This window comes from Manis pentadactyla, chromosome 4 (genome assembly GCF_030020395.1).
Source record: "Manis pentadactyla isolate mManPen7 chromosome 4, mManPen7.hap1, whole genome shotgun sequence".
NCBI lineage: Eukaryota > Metazoa > Chordata > Mammalia > Pholidota > Manidae > Manis > Manis pentadactyla.
In genome coordinates this window covers 118,674,328-118,691,191 of record NC_080022.1, presented here as the reverse complement: position 1 = coordinate 118,691,191, position 16,864 = coordinate 118,674,328, and the positions used below count along the sequence as shown (strand labels likewise).

The 16,864-nt window shown below is 43.9% G+C and overlaps 1 protein-coding gene across 3 annotated transcripts in view; it reads left to right on the top strand.

Moving 5' to 3' along the window:
• TNFRSF13B (TNF receptor superfamily member 13B) overlaps positions 1-16,864 on the top strand; it is a 205,029-nt gene that overhangs the window by 164,280 nt on the left and 23,885 nt on the right. Inside the window, exon 1 of one of the 3 annotated variants that reach the window (XM_057500768.1) lies at positions 2,460-2,574. The exons of 1 other annotated variant lie outside the window; for it this stretch is intronic. In XM_057500768.1, coding sequence (XP_057356751.1) covers positions 2,514-2,574 — 61 coding nt within the window. In that variant the 5' untranslated portion in view covers positions 2,460-2,513. Of the gene's footprint in view, positions 1-2,459; positions 2,594-16,864 lie in introns of those variants that run through there. One more of the 3 variants, XM_057500769.1, reaches the window with a different exon arrangement.

Here is a 16,864-nt window from a genome sequence, read left to right as displayed (position 1 = left end):
ACATGGATGGAGCTGGAGGACATTATGCTCAGTGAAATAAGCCAGGCGGAGAAAGACAAATGCCAAATGATTTTCCTCATTTGTGGAGTATAACAATGAAGCAAAACTGAAGGAACAAAATGGCAGCAGACTCAGAGACTCCAGGAAGGAACTAGTGGTTACCAAAGGGGAGGGGTGTTGAAGGGCGGGTGGGGAGGGAGGGAAAAGGGGACTGAGGGGTATTATGTTTAGTACACATGGTGTGTGGGGTCATGGGGAGAACAATGTAGCACAGAGAAGGGACATAGTGGATCTCTGGCAACTTGCTGCACTGATGGACAGTGACTGCAATGGGGTATGGGTGGGGACTTTGATAATATGGGTAAATGTAGTAACCACATTGTTTTTTCATGTGAAACCTTCAGAAGAGTATATATCAATCGTACCTTAATAATAAAGAAATTTAAAAAAAAAAGAAAGGAAAGAAAAAAAAATTCCCAAGTGATTGCTCATCGGACAAGACAATGCGTGTGGCTTCTGGGAGCAGCAATCAGTCCAGTGGGTCCATTTCTGGAAGGCACAGTCTGCTTAATAGACAGACAAGCTTTCTAATGGTCAGAGCTAACCCCTTGGGAGCCAGCTACTTTGTGAGGTGGATTGAGGCCTGGCCCTGGGGACGTGCAAATGGAAGGAAAGGAAGGGATATACCGAGGGTGCCCAGCAGTGACTCTGGGCTTGCCCTGTTTCAACAGACAGAAAGTTCCTGGCAGCAGCACCTATGAATGCCTCTGGCAAACAACTCCACCCCACCAGCCCGGCTCTGGTTGTGTTACTTTTCATTGACAAGAGTAATACATGAGCAACAATTAAAACATGACAAATAGGGTTAAGGCCCCCGATCATCACCCCCATTCCTGGTCCCCTCTTGCCCTACCCAGAGATAACCATTATCATCAGGCATGTTCTTCTGCATCCCATTCATGAGTATGCTATTGAGGACAGTGCAATTTGTGTTTTTTACCACTGGAAGGCATCTGGATTATGCTACAAACTACATTTTCTTTCACTCGGCGATCTATCTTAGCAATCATTCTATGTCCCTGCTTACAGATCTATCTCGTTCTTTTTAACCACTGCATAGTATTCCTGATTATGACCTATGGGACTTATTTGTTAAGCCATTCTCTGCTGGGTGGGCATTTATGTTCTTTCCAGTGGTTTGATATTAACCATGCTTCGGTGAACATTCTAGTGCACCTGTGGTGTATGGAGAAGAATTTGGGTCTTGGGTTAGGTATATGTTCTACATTTTAACTAACGCTGGCAGACTGCCCTCTAAAATGGCGCCATCAACTCCCTCCCTCCAGCACGGCATGAGTTCACATTCCCAGCACACATTATCAAACTTAAAGACTTTGCCAACCTGATGGATGAAAATTAGTTTAAGTTGTATTTTTCTGATTAGTGATAAGATTAAGCATTTTTAAGGCTCCCCAACAGTTTTATTTCCTTTCCTGTTCTGTTCACTTTCACCCAAATCAGCCTCTTCTTTCCTCCTCCCACCTCACTCTGTCCTACTTGCTTCCTAGAAGGCCTGTCCTCTCCCTCCACCTCCCTGATTCCTTTTCAGCCCTCTAGGTTTCTTCCTAAAAGCCACGGGCTTTCTGTGACTTCTGGATTCATCTCACTCCAGCCTTAAGCTGCTGGGCTTGCTGTCCCCACGGGTTTCAGGGGAGCTGGGAAGACATAGAAGTTGCAATAGTGTAATAAAGGCTACAGTGCTAACCCTTGATATCGTTTATTAAAACTGCTTTGTGACAAGAACTTGCTATGAGATTGTGTGAACTAATTTCGTTCCCATAATAGCCTGTGAGACAGGAACTGCACTTCTACCAACTTACAGGAGAGAAGATGGAGGTGCAGAGAATTGAAGTAATTCACCACCAAGGCTTCCTGCTGGTAAATGGCTGAGCCGAGATTAAAACCCTGGCTGTCCGGCTCTAGTGTCAGCCTCTCAGGTACTTTGACAGGGGCCAGAATATGGCTCAGGAGGCACACAGAGTGGGCACCTAACTGTGCCTAAGGCAGTCAGGGATGGCCTCCTGGGGGAGGTGATGCCCCAGCTGAGCTGGGAGATGGCACAAGAGGAGATGACTGAGCAATGACATGGGAAATGGTTGTCAAAGAAGTGGGAAAGGCCCAAGCTATGCTGGCAGCCTGCAGAGCTGTTCACCTTGACTGCAGCCTGTGGGGTGTGTGGTGGGGCAGGAGACCAGGGCCAAGCCCAGTGTTGGGTTGGGGGTGAGGGGGCAGGCCTGCCTCTGTGCCCCAGTGGGCGGCCTGCAGTGGGGACAGGCAGCGCCAGTGGGGACTCCTGAAGATCCAGCAGGTCCACCCACCTCAGCCCCAAGGCAGCACGCAGGCGTGGGGTGGGAGGCCTGTGCTGATTTACATCCTCCAGGTTGGGGGGAAAACCCAGGAAGTGCAGCTCAGGCACTAATCAAATCTAAGGCTAATAATAAACGTCCTGAGTAATGAGTGGCCTGGGCCGGAGCAGGCGAGGTGGCTGGAGCCGGGCTGACAAGGAGGAGTGGTGTGAGTAGCCGGGAGGCAGGTGAGGGGGGTGAGTAGGGTGGCAAGGGCTGGGCCTGGGGTGCCCACATGGGTTGGGGGTGTGTGGTGGGCTTGGCAGCCACAGGAGATGGGCAAGAGCAGGCAGTCCAGGGGCCTCCCCAAGCCCTGCATGTGGAGAGCCCCAAACCTGAGGCCTTTGGGAGTCTGCATCTTGCTTTCCACAGAAGAGAAGGTCAGCCTCACAGGCAGGAATTCCCTCTGAGGTTCCCCCACCCAAGCTGGCCAGAGGACCCAGAGCCAGTTGGCCAGGACATTTCAAAAATATCTTATTTTGAAGCTGACACACAAAAATAGAGGAGAGTTTAAGGACCTCTCTAAACCTCTGGCAGATTGCCCTCTAAAATGGTGGCACTGACTCCCTCCCGGCTCAGCAATTACTGCTAGGTGACCACCTTACACGATCCATGCTCTCGATGTCCCCCCTTCCAGCCTCACGGGATCATTTTAAAGCCAATTCCAAACATCATATTGTTTGATTTGTAGATACCTCAGGATTTATCTCTTAAAAGCAAACTTTTTAAGAAACAAAACCCAAAAAAACTAACCACCATACCATGTCCACCTCTGAAAAGAATGACTCCTTAGTATCACCAAAGAGCCAGCCAGTATTCAGACATCCCCGAATGTCTGATCGACATCTTTTCTGGCTGATTTGTTCAAATCAGGATCACAACACAGTCCACGTTATACTTTTGGTTATGTTTTAATCTAGAATGGTTCTCAACATCTCATTTTTCTCTTGCTGTTTATTTGTTGAAGAAACCCAGTCATTGCTCCTGTGGAATTTTTATCAGGGCAGTTTTTAAAGGTTTGTTCAAAGGCAAAATCCTGGAAGTAGAGGTCACTACAGCAGACGGAACAACCCAAATCCATCAGGCCCTCCGCTGCTCTGTCCCCTCCCCGACAGGTCAGGCAGGGAGCATATCTCTTCTGCGACTCCCTTTTTTGTCCAGTGACCATGTCTCCAGAGCTAAGGACTCAGATGTACAGAATTCCTGAGAGAGCTGGGCCAGGCTGGGACCAGAGGTTGCCTTGACACCAGGTGAACCTGCCTCGGCCCCAGGACTATAAGTCAGGAATCGGTCAGAAGTTTCTGGGGCTGGTGGAGGCTCCTGTTGTAACAGAATCAGCCGCGGCCTGGAGTTAAGAGTTGTAGTGCCCATTATCACAGAATTGCTGTGTGACCTTGGATGAGCCCCTTCACCTCTCTGGGCTCTGTTTCCTTGGCTGTAAAATAAAGAAGAGCCTCTGTCTCACCAGATGTCCTTCAAACACACAAAAAGGCTTGGAACCTGCCAGTGACCCTCTTGAAGAGTTGTAAACAAAGGCTCTGAGAAGGGCTGCAGTTAATAAAAAAGACTTGACTTTCTTTAACCCAGTATTTTCAAACTAATTTGACTAGAGAGGTCTTTCTTGGTGCAGCACCTATTAAGACAAGCACGTGAGGAGCCACGAGTAGAGGGCTCCAAGAATTGTCCTTCTTGGCTGCTTCCGGTCTCAGGGCACAGGAGAGCCTGGGGTGTGAGCCCAGTCCACACACTCAGGCATGCAAGGAGACTTCCTCTCTTCTTCCCTCAGTCAATAGACCTTTTTTCTCAAGCTTCTCTTCTGCCTGGCGGTTCCTGCCCCTCCTTGGGACTGGATGATGGCTCTGGGATTCCACATAGATCCCGGTGGTGGTGGAGGAGCAGGAACAGGGATGGCAGCTCCTGGACCATCAGGCCCCATGTTCCCTTCAGGTCCAGCGTTTCAGTGGCTCCCAGACCATGAGTGGGTCTTGGAAGCTCTCAAGGCTGCCCTGTATGATCTGACCCACTGCCCACTCAGCCTTAGCTTCTCAGTGGGTTGAGGGGTGGCAGTTCTGTTATTTTCTTCTCTGCAAATGTGGGAAGGGTCAGGGGCCTCTTTTTAATTTTTTATCATCCTCTCATTTAAAAAATTTGCCTTTTGAATGGATGGTAGTCACATGTTGGAAGCTCAGAAAGTATAAAGAGGAATGTAAGTCTTCCTTCCCTCCTTGTCCTGCATTTGCCCTGTTCTTGCCTCCCCTGGAAGACACAGCTTTATTGAGACAGAATTTACATGCCATAAAGTTCATCCATTTGAAGTGTGCAATTCAGTGTTTTTTAGTGTATTTACAGACTTATGCAACCATCACTACAATCTAATTTTAGGATATTTTCACCACCCCAAAAAGAAACCTTCCCACTCATAGCCCTGGGCTGCCACTAATCTACTTTCCGTCTCTATAGATTTGCCTGTCTTGGACATTTTATAAAAATAGAATGTGGCGTTTTGTGACTGCTTCCTCCACTTAATATGTTTTTGAGGTTCGTTCATGTTGTAGTGTGTATAAGTACTTCGTTCCTTTTTATAGCCAAATAATATTCCATTTTATGGATATAGCACATTTTATTTCTCCATTCATCAGTTCATGGACGTTTGGGTTGTTTCTACCTTTTAGAAATGGAAAAAGTATGGATATGCTATTATGAACATTCATGTACAGGTATTTGGGTGGACATGTTTTCATTTCTCTGGGGAGTGGAATTGCTGGGTCATATGGTAATTCTGTACTTAAATGTTTTAAGGAACTGCCAAACTCCTTTCCAAAGTGGCTGCACCATTTTATAATCCTGCTTAACACATGAGGGTTCCAGTTTCTCTGCAGTCTCACCAACACTTGTCATTGCCCATGTTTTTCATGATAGCCATGCTGGTAGGGGTCTCAGTGTGGTTCTGGTTTGCATATCCCTGATGCCAAATGATGCTGAGCATTGTTTCATGTGCTTATTAGCCATTCATATATCTTCTGGGGATGTCTATCTCACTCTTTAACCCATTTTTAAGTCTTTTCATTATTCAGTTATAAGAGTTCTTTATATATTCTAGATACAAATCCTCTCAGATATATGATGGGAAAGTATTTCCTCCAAGTCTGTGGACTGCTTTCTATTTTCTTGATGGTGTTCTGTGAAACACAAAAGTCTTAATTTTGAAAAAGTCCAACCTCTAACCTTTTCTTTAATCATTTATGCATGTGGTGTCATAGGCTAACCCCAAATCATGAAGATTTACTTCTGTTTACCTCTAAAAGTCACCTAGTTTTAGCTCTTACATTTAGGTCTATGATCCACTGTAAGTTAATTCTTGTGTGTGGTGTGAGGTAGGGGTCCAAATGCATTCCTCTGCATGTGGCCGGCCAGTTTTCACAGCACTGTTTTGCTGAGAAGACCATCTTTCTCCCTTTGAATGGTCTTAATACCCTTGTTGAAAATCAACTGACCGTGAATGTCAGGCTTTATTTTTGGACTCTCAGTTCTATCTACTGATCTGTGTCTATCTTTATGCCAGTACTGTACTGTCTTATTTACTGTTGCTTTGTAGGAAGTTTCGAAATTGAGAAGTTTCAGTCCTCCAACTTTGTTCTTCTTTGTCAAGATTGTTTTGGCTCTTTTCTTGCATCTCCATACGATTTTAGGATCAGCTTGTCAAATTCTGCAGAAAAGCCAGCTGGGATTTGACTGGAATTGCGCTGAATCTGTAGAATAATTTTGAGGAGTATTCCCACCTTAATAATATTGTCTTTCAATCTGTAAACATGGATGTCTCTCCATTTATTTAGTTTTTTTTTAAACAATGTTTTATAGTTTTCAATGTACAAGTTTTACACTTGTTTTGTTAAATTTATTCCTAAGTATTTTATTTAAAATATTGTTTATTATTTCTTATGTTTCCTTACAATGTAGATTAGAACTTCCCCCTTTTGGCAAAAAGAAAGGAAGGAAAGAAGGAAGGAGGGAAGGAAGGAAGGAAGGAGGGAGGGAGGGAGGTAAGACCTTGAGTCCTGTTGTTATGTATCTTGTTTTGATTCTATTTTTTCCACTTAATATATCTTTGAATTCCTTTGATAGCAATGTATAAAGAGCTTTCTAATTGCTTTTTTTATAGCAGAGGAATAGTCCCGTGTATAAGTGTCCTATAACTTATTCAGTTAACCCTGATTGATGGACAATTGGGGTATTTCCAATATTCTGCTGTTACAAACACTGCTGCAATGAATTTATCATTTCACACTCTTGGCATAAATCTGAGTTTCATCACTGCATCAATGGGTAAATACATCAGTAATTTTGACAAATGTGGCCAAATTGCCCTCCCTGAGGGCCATCCCTGCTTCCTCTCCCCTATAACGAGTGAGGGTGTAACTCTCCTCATGGCCTTGACGATAGACTGTATCACTAAGCGTCTGGATTTTTAAGAACCTACTGGGGGTAGATGGTATCAGCATGGTTTGAGTTTGCTTGTCTCTCAGGATGAGGCCAGGCTTGGGGATGCTGCTGTTCTGTCAGTGAATTTCTGCTCATTGCCTTTGCCCAGTTTTCTTTCAGGTGGCTGGTCCTTTCTGTTTACTGTTTAGACATGAGTTACAAATGTTTTGTTCCCATTTTTCAGCTGCCTCTGAACCCTCCTAAAGGTGGGCTGTCGCTATCCAGAAGCTGTTTTGTGTAATCTGTTTTACCAATCTTCCTTTTATAGATTTTGGATCTGGGCTCATAGTCAGAAAGGCCTTTCATACTCCAAGGTTGTAAATAAATTAGATTTCTTCTCTAGAACTTTTTGTCATCTTATTCTCTTTCACATGTAAATCTTTGGTTGGGCTTTTTTAATCTGGGGGAATTTATTCTCCATGCAGGTTTCTGGCCTAGTTACTTTGTCTGTGTCTAGAATCCTTTCCCTTCAAGCCAGGATTTTTGCTTTCCCCTCTGCCAGCCCAGGACACCTCTGCCCTGAGTCCTGCTTGAACGGAGCAAGTAGGCGGGGAGGGGCAGAATAAAGCCCAGATACCGTCCCAATCCTACCGTCTGTAACAGGGCAAAATGCAATTGCTTTTCATGCCGCAAGTCTTTCCTGAGGACAGCTGTGTATAACGCATCTGCTCATTTCCGAGCATTGATCCAGGACTTACTGTGTGCTTGGTATTGTGGAAGGCGCTGGATTCAGAGAAGAATGAGACAGTGTAAGGAGTCAGACTGGCTATACCTCCTAATGTCAAATTCCAGAACAAGAAACATAAACATGCAGACGGTGCTCAGGCCATGATCATCCAGGATGGCACATGGGGCACAGCTCAGAGGAGAGGCGGCCACAAGGCCGCTCTGAGGACGAATGTCCTTCAAAAACCATGAGGCCTGAGGTTCTTGGAACGGTTCCTAGGCCTGCAGCGCCGACTTCATGATACTATCATTATTATTAATATTATAATCATTTTATGTTACTAGAAAAGGATTATAATCGTGACTATGATTAACGCATTATATTTTATACCACTTATATCAGAAAATAACTGCCGCTTGGCATCCACTTCTTGCGAGTCACCCCATGCTTGAGCAGGCCTGCCCTGCGAGCCCCGGTGCGGGGCAGCGCCACAGAGGCCCTCCACGGGCCCGTCCCCGGGCGGGCGCAGGGGTCCTCGGGGCTGCGCGTTCCCCCGGAGCCGCCTGTGCTTGCGCGCGCATGCTGTCCCCGGACTGCGGCGAATTCGTCCCCAAAGCGGCCTAGCAGGAGGCAAGAATCACAGGGGCCGGGAACGGTGTCCCCCCGGGAAGCGGGAGCCGGGAAGGTGCCCGCCGGCTCCCCCGAGACGGCGCAGCTCCCTTCAGCCCCGGCGCGGGGGGCGCGCCCACCTCCCTCGGGGCCCCCGGAGGCTTCGGTGGCGGGGGTGGGGCGGGCGGGCAGGCGGCGGGCTCGGAGCTGCTTTGGATATTTCAAAATGGCCTGGTGAGAAGTCATATACAGCTACCTGAGACGAAAGCCACCTTTCCTCTCCGTTCGCCCCCCTCCCCATTGATGAGTAAAAGCCGACCGCGAACGGCCACGGCCACGGCCAGCTCCCCCTCGCGTCTCCCGCGGCTCCGGCCGCCGCTCCCGGGGCGCAGCGCCTCCTCCGCCGGAGCCCCTCCTGCGCCCGCCAGTCCGCCCGCCCGGCCCCAGCGCGCGCCGCGACGAGACAGTCCTCCTGTCTCGAAGCTTTCTCGCTCGCGCTTTTCAAGCCACAATGACAGATTTTCTTGGCAAAATTGTAAAAAGCAAAAACGAGGAGCTGTCCCGCTTCTTTCTCATGGGGATGAGACACCTCACCTCACCTTGAGGCAGGAATTGGCCATTCTGCTTTTTCCCTGACCCAGGTCCCGGGCCAGGCCAGCGCGGCACTCCATGCTGCAGGGAGGCAATGGTAGCAAGGGCGACAGCTCAGACGGCGCTCAGTGCCATGCCAGGCGAAGCGCTTGCCAAGCATCTGATGCTCACAGTGGTCTTACGAAGTAAGCAATAGAGCCCCCGTTTTAGTGAGGACACTGGGTCACAAAGAGGTGACGTTCTGCCCAAGGTCACAGCTAGTAAGTCCAGGGATATACGGTCCAGGGGCCCCCAACCGCTCCTGCCTGTGGTCTACCCTCAAAGGGTCTGAGAATAGACGTTTACACTGCTAGCTCTTGGCGTTTCAACTTTAGACTTTATGTATTGATTTCCTGCTTTCTAAGATGAGAACTTAACTCTTACATCACCATCTGCATACGCACAACCTCCCCTCCACCCAGCCTCCCAGAGCAGTGTTCAGTTAGACCTGTGCGGATGGGAGCAATTCTGACGCAGGTAGTGGGGCTGACCCTCTGGTGGGTGCAGTGGCCCAGGGGGATGTGCGAGGACCGGCAGATGGTCTATCCAGAGAGCCCGGCACACCTGTCCACACTGATGCCCTCAGTGTCTTCCAGAGAATCCACAGACAACTGAAATTGTCTTAGATCCCAACCACGGACGCCCACAGATAGGCTGCCCTCTGCTGCCAGCTCATCAGTTTGCCCCAAAACTTAAAGCCCTCTGCAGTTTAGCTCTCTCCCTCCCCTTCCTCTCTCTTGGAAGTCCTGGCATTGCCTTTGTTCATTGACAATGGCCTGATGGCTGCCTCCCTCACACAAATGAGTCAACTATTTATAGTAGCTATTAAAAGTCTCTGAGATATTCACTGATAGTTGTTCATACATTTCTGATTATGTAAATTTTGTTCACAAATGAGCCATACATGCAGTGTGATTTCCCTGGAGTTGATAACCTCTCAGTTTTCTCTCCATGTATCAGTCGTTTATCCTCAGCTCTGAGGCAGACCCAGCCTGTCACCTGGTCAAACATACATGCTTACCTACTGCGCTCATGGTTTCACTGAAGACATTCCTCCCTCCTTTCTCTGTGTGGGCCAGAACAGGATTCTCTCTGGGCCGACCAGCGGCTGTCCCCAGTGGCTTCCTTCACCGTCATTCTGAGAATTTCTGCCTTCACCTCTTTGCTGAGGTGGAACCTATTTTCCCCCATCTCCTCATTTTTTTTGTTTACTCTCTAAATTTGATGGAACACATCCTCCAGTAGCTTACCAAGAAATGTGTGTGGATGGAAGGTACAATTTTTGAGGTCTTATGTCTCATAATGTCTTTATTGAATGCCACACTTGATCGATAGCATGTAGTGTTCTAAACTGAAAATACTTTTCTATCATGAATTTGAAGCCTTGTTCCACTTTCTTCCTTCTTCTTTTGCTTTTTTCATGGTAAAATATATGTATAACAATTTGTCATTTTTGTCATTTTTAAGTGTACAATTCAGTGGCATTAGTTAAAGGCACAATATTTTGCAACCATCACCACTTTCTATACCCAAAACTTTGTCATCATCACAAACAGCAATCCTGTAGCCATCAAGCAGTGACTCCCAATTCTCTCCTCCTTCTGGGTCTCTCTGCAAAGGGAAGCCTGTAAGCCTACTACCCAGATAAGGAAAACGGAGGTTTTGTGCTGTCCAGGCACTTTTCCCAGGAGGTCCCATGGGGACTCAGAGCTGTGCTTCCTTCCCGACAGCCTCCTTTGCTGTCACACACATTCTGTCCCTGGACTGTGGCGAATCAATTTGCAGAATGACCTAACAGGAGAAAAGAGTTCCAGGGGCTAGAAATGGCTGTCCCATGTCATAAACAGAAAACTGAGAAAATGACTAGTCAGCTAAGACATGATTTAGTTCTGACTTTAGCTCCATCAGGGGGTGGCAGGCTGACCACCATGAGAATTTACTTTCTAACCCTATGAATTTTTCTAGTTTAGGTAACCCATATAAATGAAGTCATAGAATATCTTCCTTCTGAGACGGTCTTCTCTCAGTTGGCATGATGTCCTCAAGGCTCACCTGTACTTCGCTTGTGTTAATAGCTGAACGATATCCCAGTGCCTACATGTAGCACACTTTATTTACCCTTTCACCTGCTGATGTGCACCGGGGCTTTCCATCTTTGGGCTGTTATGAATAATACTGACGGGGATGTCTGTGTACAAGTATCTGTTTGAATCTCTGCTTTTGGTTATGTAGGATTCATACCTAGGAGTGGAATCGCTGGCTCATATGGTAGTTCTATGTTTAATTTTTTTGAGGAGCTGCCAAATTGTTTCTCTGGGGGTTGCACCATCTTCCATCCCCACAATCAGGTCAATGAGGGTTCCAGTTTCTCCACACCTTCACCAACACTTGTTATTTTTTCCTTTTTTCATAGTAGCTATCCTGATGGGTGTGAAGTGGTACCTCACTGTGGTTTTGAATTGAATTTCCCTAATGATTAGTGATGCTTCTGGGCTTATGACCATTTGTATATCTTCTTTGGAGAAATGTCAGCTCAAGTCTTTCACTCAGTTTTGACTTGACTTGTTTGGTTTTTTGTTGTTGACTTTTGGTAGTTCTTTATATATTCTGGATATTAATCCCTTATCAGATATATGATCTGCAGATATTTGCTATCATTCTGTTAATCGTCTTTTCACTCTCATGAGAGTATGTTTTGATATACAAATGTTTTTAATTTTGATGAATCCAGTTTTTAGGTGTTATATCCAAAATGTCATTGCCAGAAACAGGGGTGAAAATTTTCACCTGTATTCTTCTGAAAGTTTTATAGATTTAGCCCCTAAGTTTAGGTCACTGATACACTTTAAGTTAGATTTTGTGTATGTTATAAGGTAAGGGCCCAAATTCATTATTTTGCACATGGTTATCCAGTTTTCTCAGCACCATTTGTTGAAAAGATTATCCTATCCCCACTGAAAGGTTTTGGCACCCCTGTTCTAATCAAGTGACCACACATGTGAGAGCTCCAGTGTGTTGTTCTGTTCACGGGTCTGTGTGTCTGTCTCCATTCCAGTGGGCAGCTTTTGCTTTGTAGTTAAGTTCCCAGATCAGCAAGTGTGCACTTCCAATATTGTTCCTCTTCGGGATTGTTGTGGCTACTTGGGCTCCCTTGCAATTCCATAGTAATTTTTATGATGGGTTTTTGTATTTGTTTTAAAAAGTCATTGGGATTTTGTTAAAGATTGTATTGAATCTGTAGATCATTTTGGGTAGTAATGAACTCTTAACAATTCTGTTAAAGAAGTATGTCTTTTATTTAGGTCTTTTAAAATTTCAGCCATGTTTTGTAGTTTTCAGTGTGTACTTCCTTCACCACCTCAGTTAAATTTATTCCTAAGTATTTTCTTTTTTTATGCTTTTGTAAATAGAATTTTTAAAAATTTCCTTGGATTGTTCATTCCTATATATAAATACAAGTGATTTTCAAAATAAATTTCTGATTTTTTCAGGTTTTGTATTCTGCAAATTTGCTGAATTCTTTCATTATCTCTGACAGAGGTGTTCGGGTGTGTGTGTGTAGAATTTTTAGGGATTTTTCTATAAGATCATGTCATCTGTGAACAGAGATAATTTTATTTTCTCCTTTCCAATTTGGATACATTTCTTTTCCTGCCTAATGGCTCCGGCCAGAACTTCCAGTACCATGTTGAACTGAAGTAGTGGAAGTGGGCATTCCTGTCCTGTTGTTGATCTTAGGGGAGAAACTTTCAGTCTTTCACCATGGAATATGATGTCAGTGGTGGGCTCTTAATATATCACTTTTATCATTTTGAGGAAACATTGTCTATTTTTTATTATTTTTATTAAGGTATCATTGATATACACTCTTATGAAGGAGGTTTCACAAGAAAAACAATGTGGTTACTATATTCACCCTTATTGTCAAGTCCCCCCCATACCTCCTTGCAGTCACTGTCCATCAGTGTAGTGAGATGCCACAGAGTCCCTATTTGTCTTCTCTGATCTACACTGTCTTCCCCATGACCCTACACACACCATGTACACCAATCATGATACCCCACAATCCCCTTCTCCCTCCCTCCCCACCCCCTCCCCCACCCCTCCCCTTTGGTAACCGCCAGTCCCTTCTTGGAGTCTGTGAGTCTGCTGCTGTTTTGTTCCTTCAGTTTTGCTTTGTTGTTGTACTCCACAAATGAGGGAAGTCATTTGGTATCTGTCTTTCTCTGCCTGACTTATTTCACTGAGCATAATATCCTCTAGCAACATCCATGTTGTTGCAAATGGTAGGATTTCTTTCTTTCTTATGGCTGAATAGTATTCCATTGTGTATATGTACCACCTCTTCTTTATCCATTCATCTACTGATGGACACTTAGGTTGTTGCTTCCATATCTTGGCTGTTGTAAATAGTGCTATGATAAACATAGGGATGCATATGTCTTTTTGAGTCTGAGAAGTTGTTTTCTTTGGGTAAATTCCTAGGAGTAGAATTCTCAAGTCAAAGGTATTTCTATTTTTAGTTTTTTAAGGAACCTCCATATTGCTTTCCACAACGGTTGAACTAATTTACATTCCCACCAGGAGTGTAGGAGTGTTCCCCTTTGTCTGCATCCTTGCGAGCATTTGTTCCTAGTCTTTTCGATGCTGACCATCCTAAATGGTATGAGGTGATATCGCACTGTGGTTTTAATTTGCATTTCCCTGATGATTAGTGATGTGGAGCATCTTTTCATGTGCCTGTTGGCCATCTGAATTTCTCCTTTGGAGAAGTGTCTTTTCATATCTTCCGCCTATTTTTAAATGGGTTATTTGCCTTTTGGGTGTTGAGGCATGAGAGTTCTTTATATGTTTTGGATGTTAACCCCTTGTCAGATATGTCATTTACAAATATATTGTCCCATACTGTAGGATGCCTTTCTGTTCTGCTGATGGTGTCCTTTGCTGTACAGAAGCTTTTTTGCATGATGTAGTCCCATTTGTTCATTTTCTATTTTGTTTCCCTTGCCTGAGGAGATGCATTCAGGAAAAAGTTGGTCATGTTTACATTCAAGAGATTTTTGCCTACGTTTTCTTCTAAGAGTTTTATGGTTTCATGACTTACATTCAGGTGTTTGATCAATTTTGAGTTTACTTTTATGTATGCAGTTAGATAATGATCCAGTTTCATTCTCTTACATGTAGCTGTCCAGTTTTGCCAACACCAGCTGTTGAAGGGGCTGTCATTTCCCCCATTGTATGTCCATGACTCCTTTTTCATATATTAATTGACCATATATGCTTGGCTTTATATCTGGGCTCTCTAGTCTGTTCCATTGGTCTGTGGGTCTGTTCTTGTGCCAGTACCAAATTGTCTTGAATACTGTGGCTTTGTAGTAGAGCTTGAAGTTGGGGAACGTAAAGCCCCTGCTTTATTCTTACTTATCAGGATTGCTTTGGCTATTCAGGGTCTTTTGTGGTTCCATATGAATTTTAGAACTATTTTCTCTAGTTTGTTGAAGAATGCTCTTGGTATTTTGATAGGGATTGCATTGAATCTGTAGATTGCTTTAGGCAGGATGGCCATTTTGACAATATTAATTCTTCCTATCCATGAGCACGGGATGTGTTTCCATTTATTGGTGTCTTCTTTAATTTCTCTCATGAATGTCTTGTAGTTTTCAGGGAATAGGTCTTTCACTTCCTTGGTTAGGTTTATTCCTAGGTATTTTATTCTTTTTGATGCAATTGTGAATGGAATTGTTTTCCTGATTTCTCTTTCTGCTAGTTCATTGTTAGTGTATAGAAATGCAACAGATTTCTGTGTATTAACTTGTATCCCATAACTTTGCTGAATTCAGATATTAGATCTAGTCATTTTCGAGTGGATTCTTTAGGGTTTTTTTATGTACAATATCATGTCATCTGCAAACAGGGGCAGTTTAACTTCTTACTTACCAATCTGGATGCCTTTTATTTCTTTGTGTTGTCTGATTGCCATGGGTAGGACCTCCAGTACTATGCTGAATAAAAGTGGGGAGAATGGGCATCCTTGTCTTGTTCCCGATCTTAAAGGAAGAGCTTTCAGCTTCTCCCTGTTAAATATGATGTTGGCTGTGGGTTTGGCATCTATGGCCTTTGTAATGTTGAGGTACTTACCCTCTATACCCATTTTGTTGAGACTTTTTATCATGAATTGATGTTGAATTTTGTCAAATGTTTTTCAGCATCTATGGAGATGATCATGTGGTTTTTGTCCTTCTTTTTGTTGATGTGGTGGATGATGTTGATGGATTTTCGAATGTTGTGCCATGCTTGCATCCCTGGAGTAAATCTTATTTAATTGTGATGGATGATCTTTCTGATGTATTTTTAATTCAGTTTGCTAATATTCTGTTGAGTATTTTTGCATCTTTGTTTATCAGGTATATTGATCTGTAATTTCCTTTTTTTGTGGTGTCTTTGCCTGGTTTTGGTATTAGAGTAATGCTGGCCTCATAGAATGAGTTTGGGAGTTTTCCCTCCTCTTCTACTTTTTGGAAAACTTTAAGGAGGATGGGTATTATGTCTTTACTAAATGTTTGATAAAATTCAGCAGTGAAACGATCTGGACCAGGCATTTGTTCTTAGGTAGTTTTTTGATTACCAATTCAATTTCCTTGCACTTATTTGGTCTGTTCAGATTTTGCTTTTCCTGGGTCAGTCTTGGAAGGTTGTATTTTTCTAGAAAGTTTCTATGAGGATGCATTGTTTTTTTGTTGTTGTGGTTATCATTAATCTACAATTACATGAAGAACATTATGTTTACTAGGGTCCCCCCTTCACCAAGTCCTCCCCACAAACCCCATTATAGTCACTGTCCATCAGCATAGTAAGATGTTGTAGAATCACTACTTGTTTCTCTGTGTTGCACAGCCCACCCCATGACCCCCCCACACTATACATGCTAATCATAATACCCCCTTTCTTTTCCCCGCCCTTATCCCTCCCTTCCTACACATCCTCCCCAGTCCCTTTCCCTTTGGCAACTGTTAGTCCATTCTTCAGTTCTGTGATTCTCCTGCTGTTTTGTTCCTTCAGTTTTTCTTTGTTCTTATACTCCACATATGAGTGAAATCATTTGTATTTGTCTTTCTCTGCCTGGCTTATTTCACTGAGCATAATACCTTCTAGCTCCATCCATGTTGTTGCAAATTGTAGGATTTGTTTTCTTCTATGGATTAATAATATTCCACTGTGTATATGTACCACATCTTCTTTATCCACTCATCTACTGATGGACATTTGGGTTGCTTCCATTTCTTGGCTATTGTAAACAGTGCTGCGATAAACACAGGGGTACATCTGTCTTTTTCAAACTGGGCTGCTGCATTCTTAGGGTAAATTCCAAAAAGTGGAATTCCTGGGTCAAATGGTATTTCTATTTTGAGCTTTTTGAGGAACTTCCATACTGCTTTCCATAGTGGTTGAACTAATTTACATTCCCACCAGCAGTGTAGGAGGGTTCCCCTTTCTCCACATCCTCACCAACATTTGTTTCTGTTTGTCTTTTGGATGGCAGCCATCCTTACTGGTGTGAGGTGATATCTCATTGTGGTTTTAATTTGAATTTCTCTGATAACTAGTGATGTGGAGCATCTTTTCATGTGTCTGTTGGCCATCTGAATTTCTTCTTTGGAGAACTGTCTGTTCAGCTCCTCTGCCCATTTTTTAATTGGATTATTTTCTTTTTGTTTGTTGAGGTGTGTGAGCTCTTTATATATTCTGGATGTCAAGCCTTTATCGGATCTGTCATTTATGAATAAATTCTCCCATACTATAGGATGCCTTTTTGTTCTATTGATGGTGTCCTTTGCTGTACAAAAGCTTTTCAACTTGATATAGTCCCACTTGTTCATTTTTGCTTTTGTTTCCTTGCCTGGGGAGATATGTTCATGAAGAAGTCACTCATGTTTATGTCCAAGAGATTTTTGCCTATGTTTTTTTCTAAGAGTTTTATGGTTTCATGACTTACATTCAGGTCTTTGATCCATTTTGAATTTATTTTGTGTATGGGGTTAGACAGTGATCCAGTTTCATTCTCTTACATATAGTT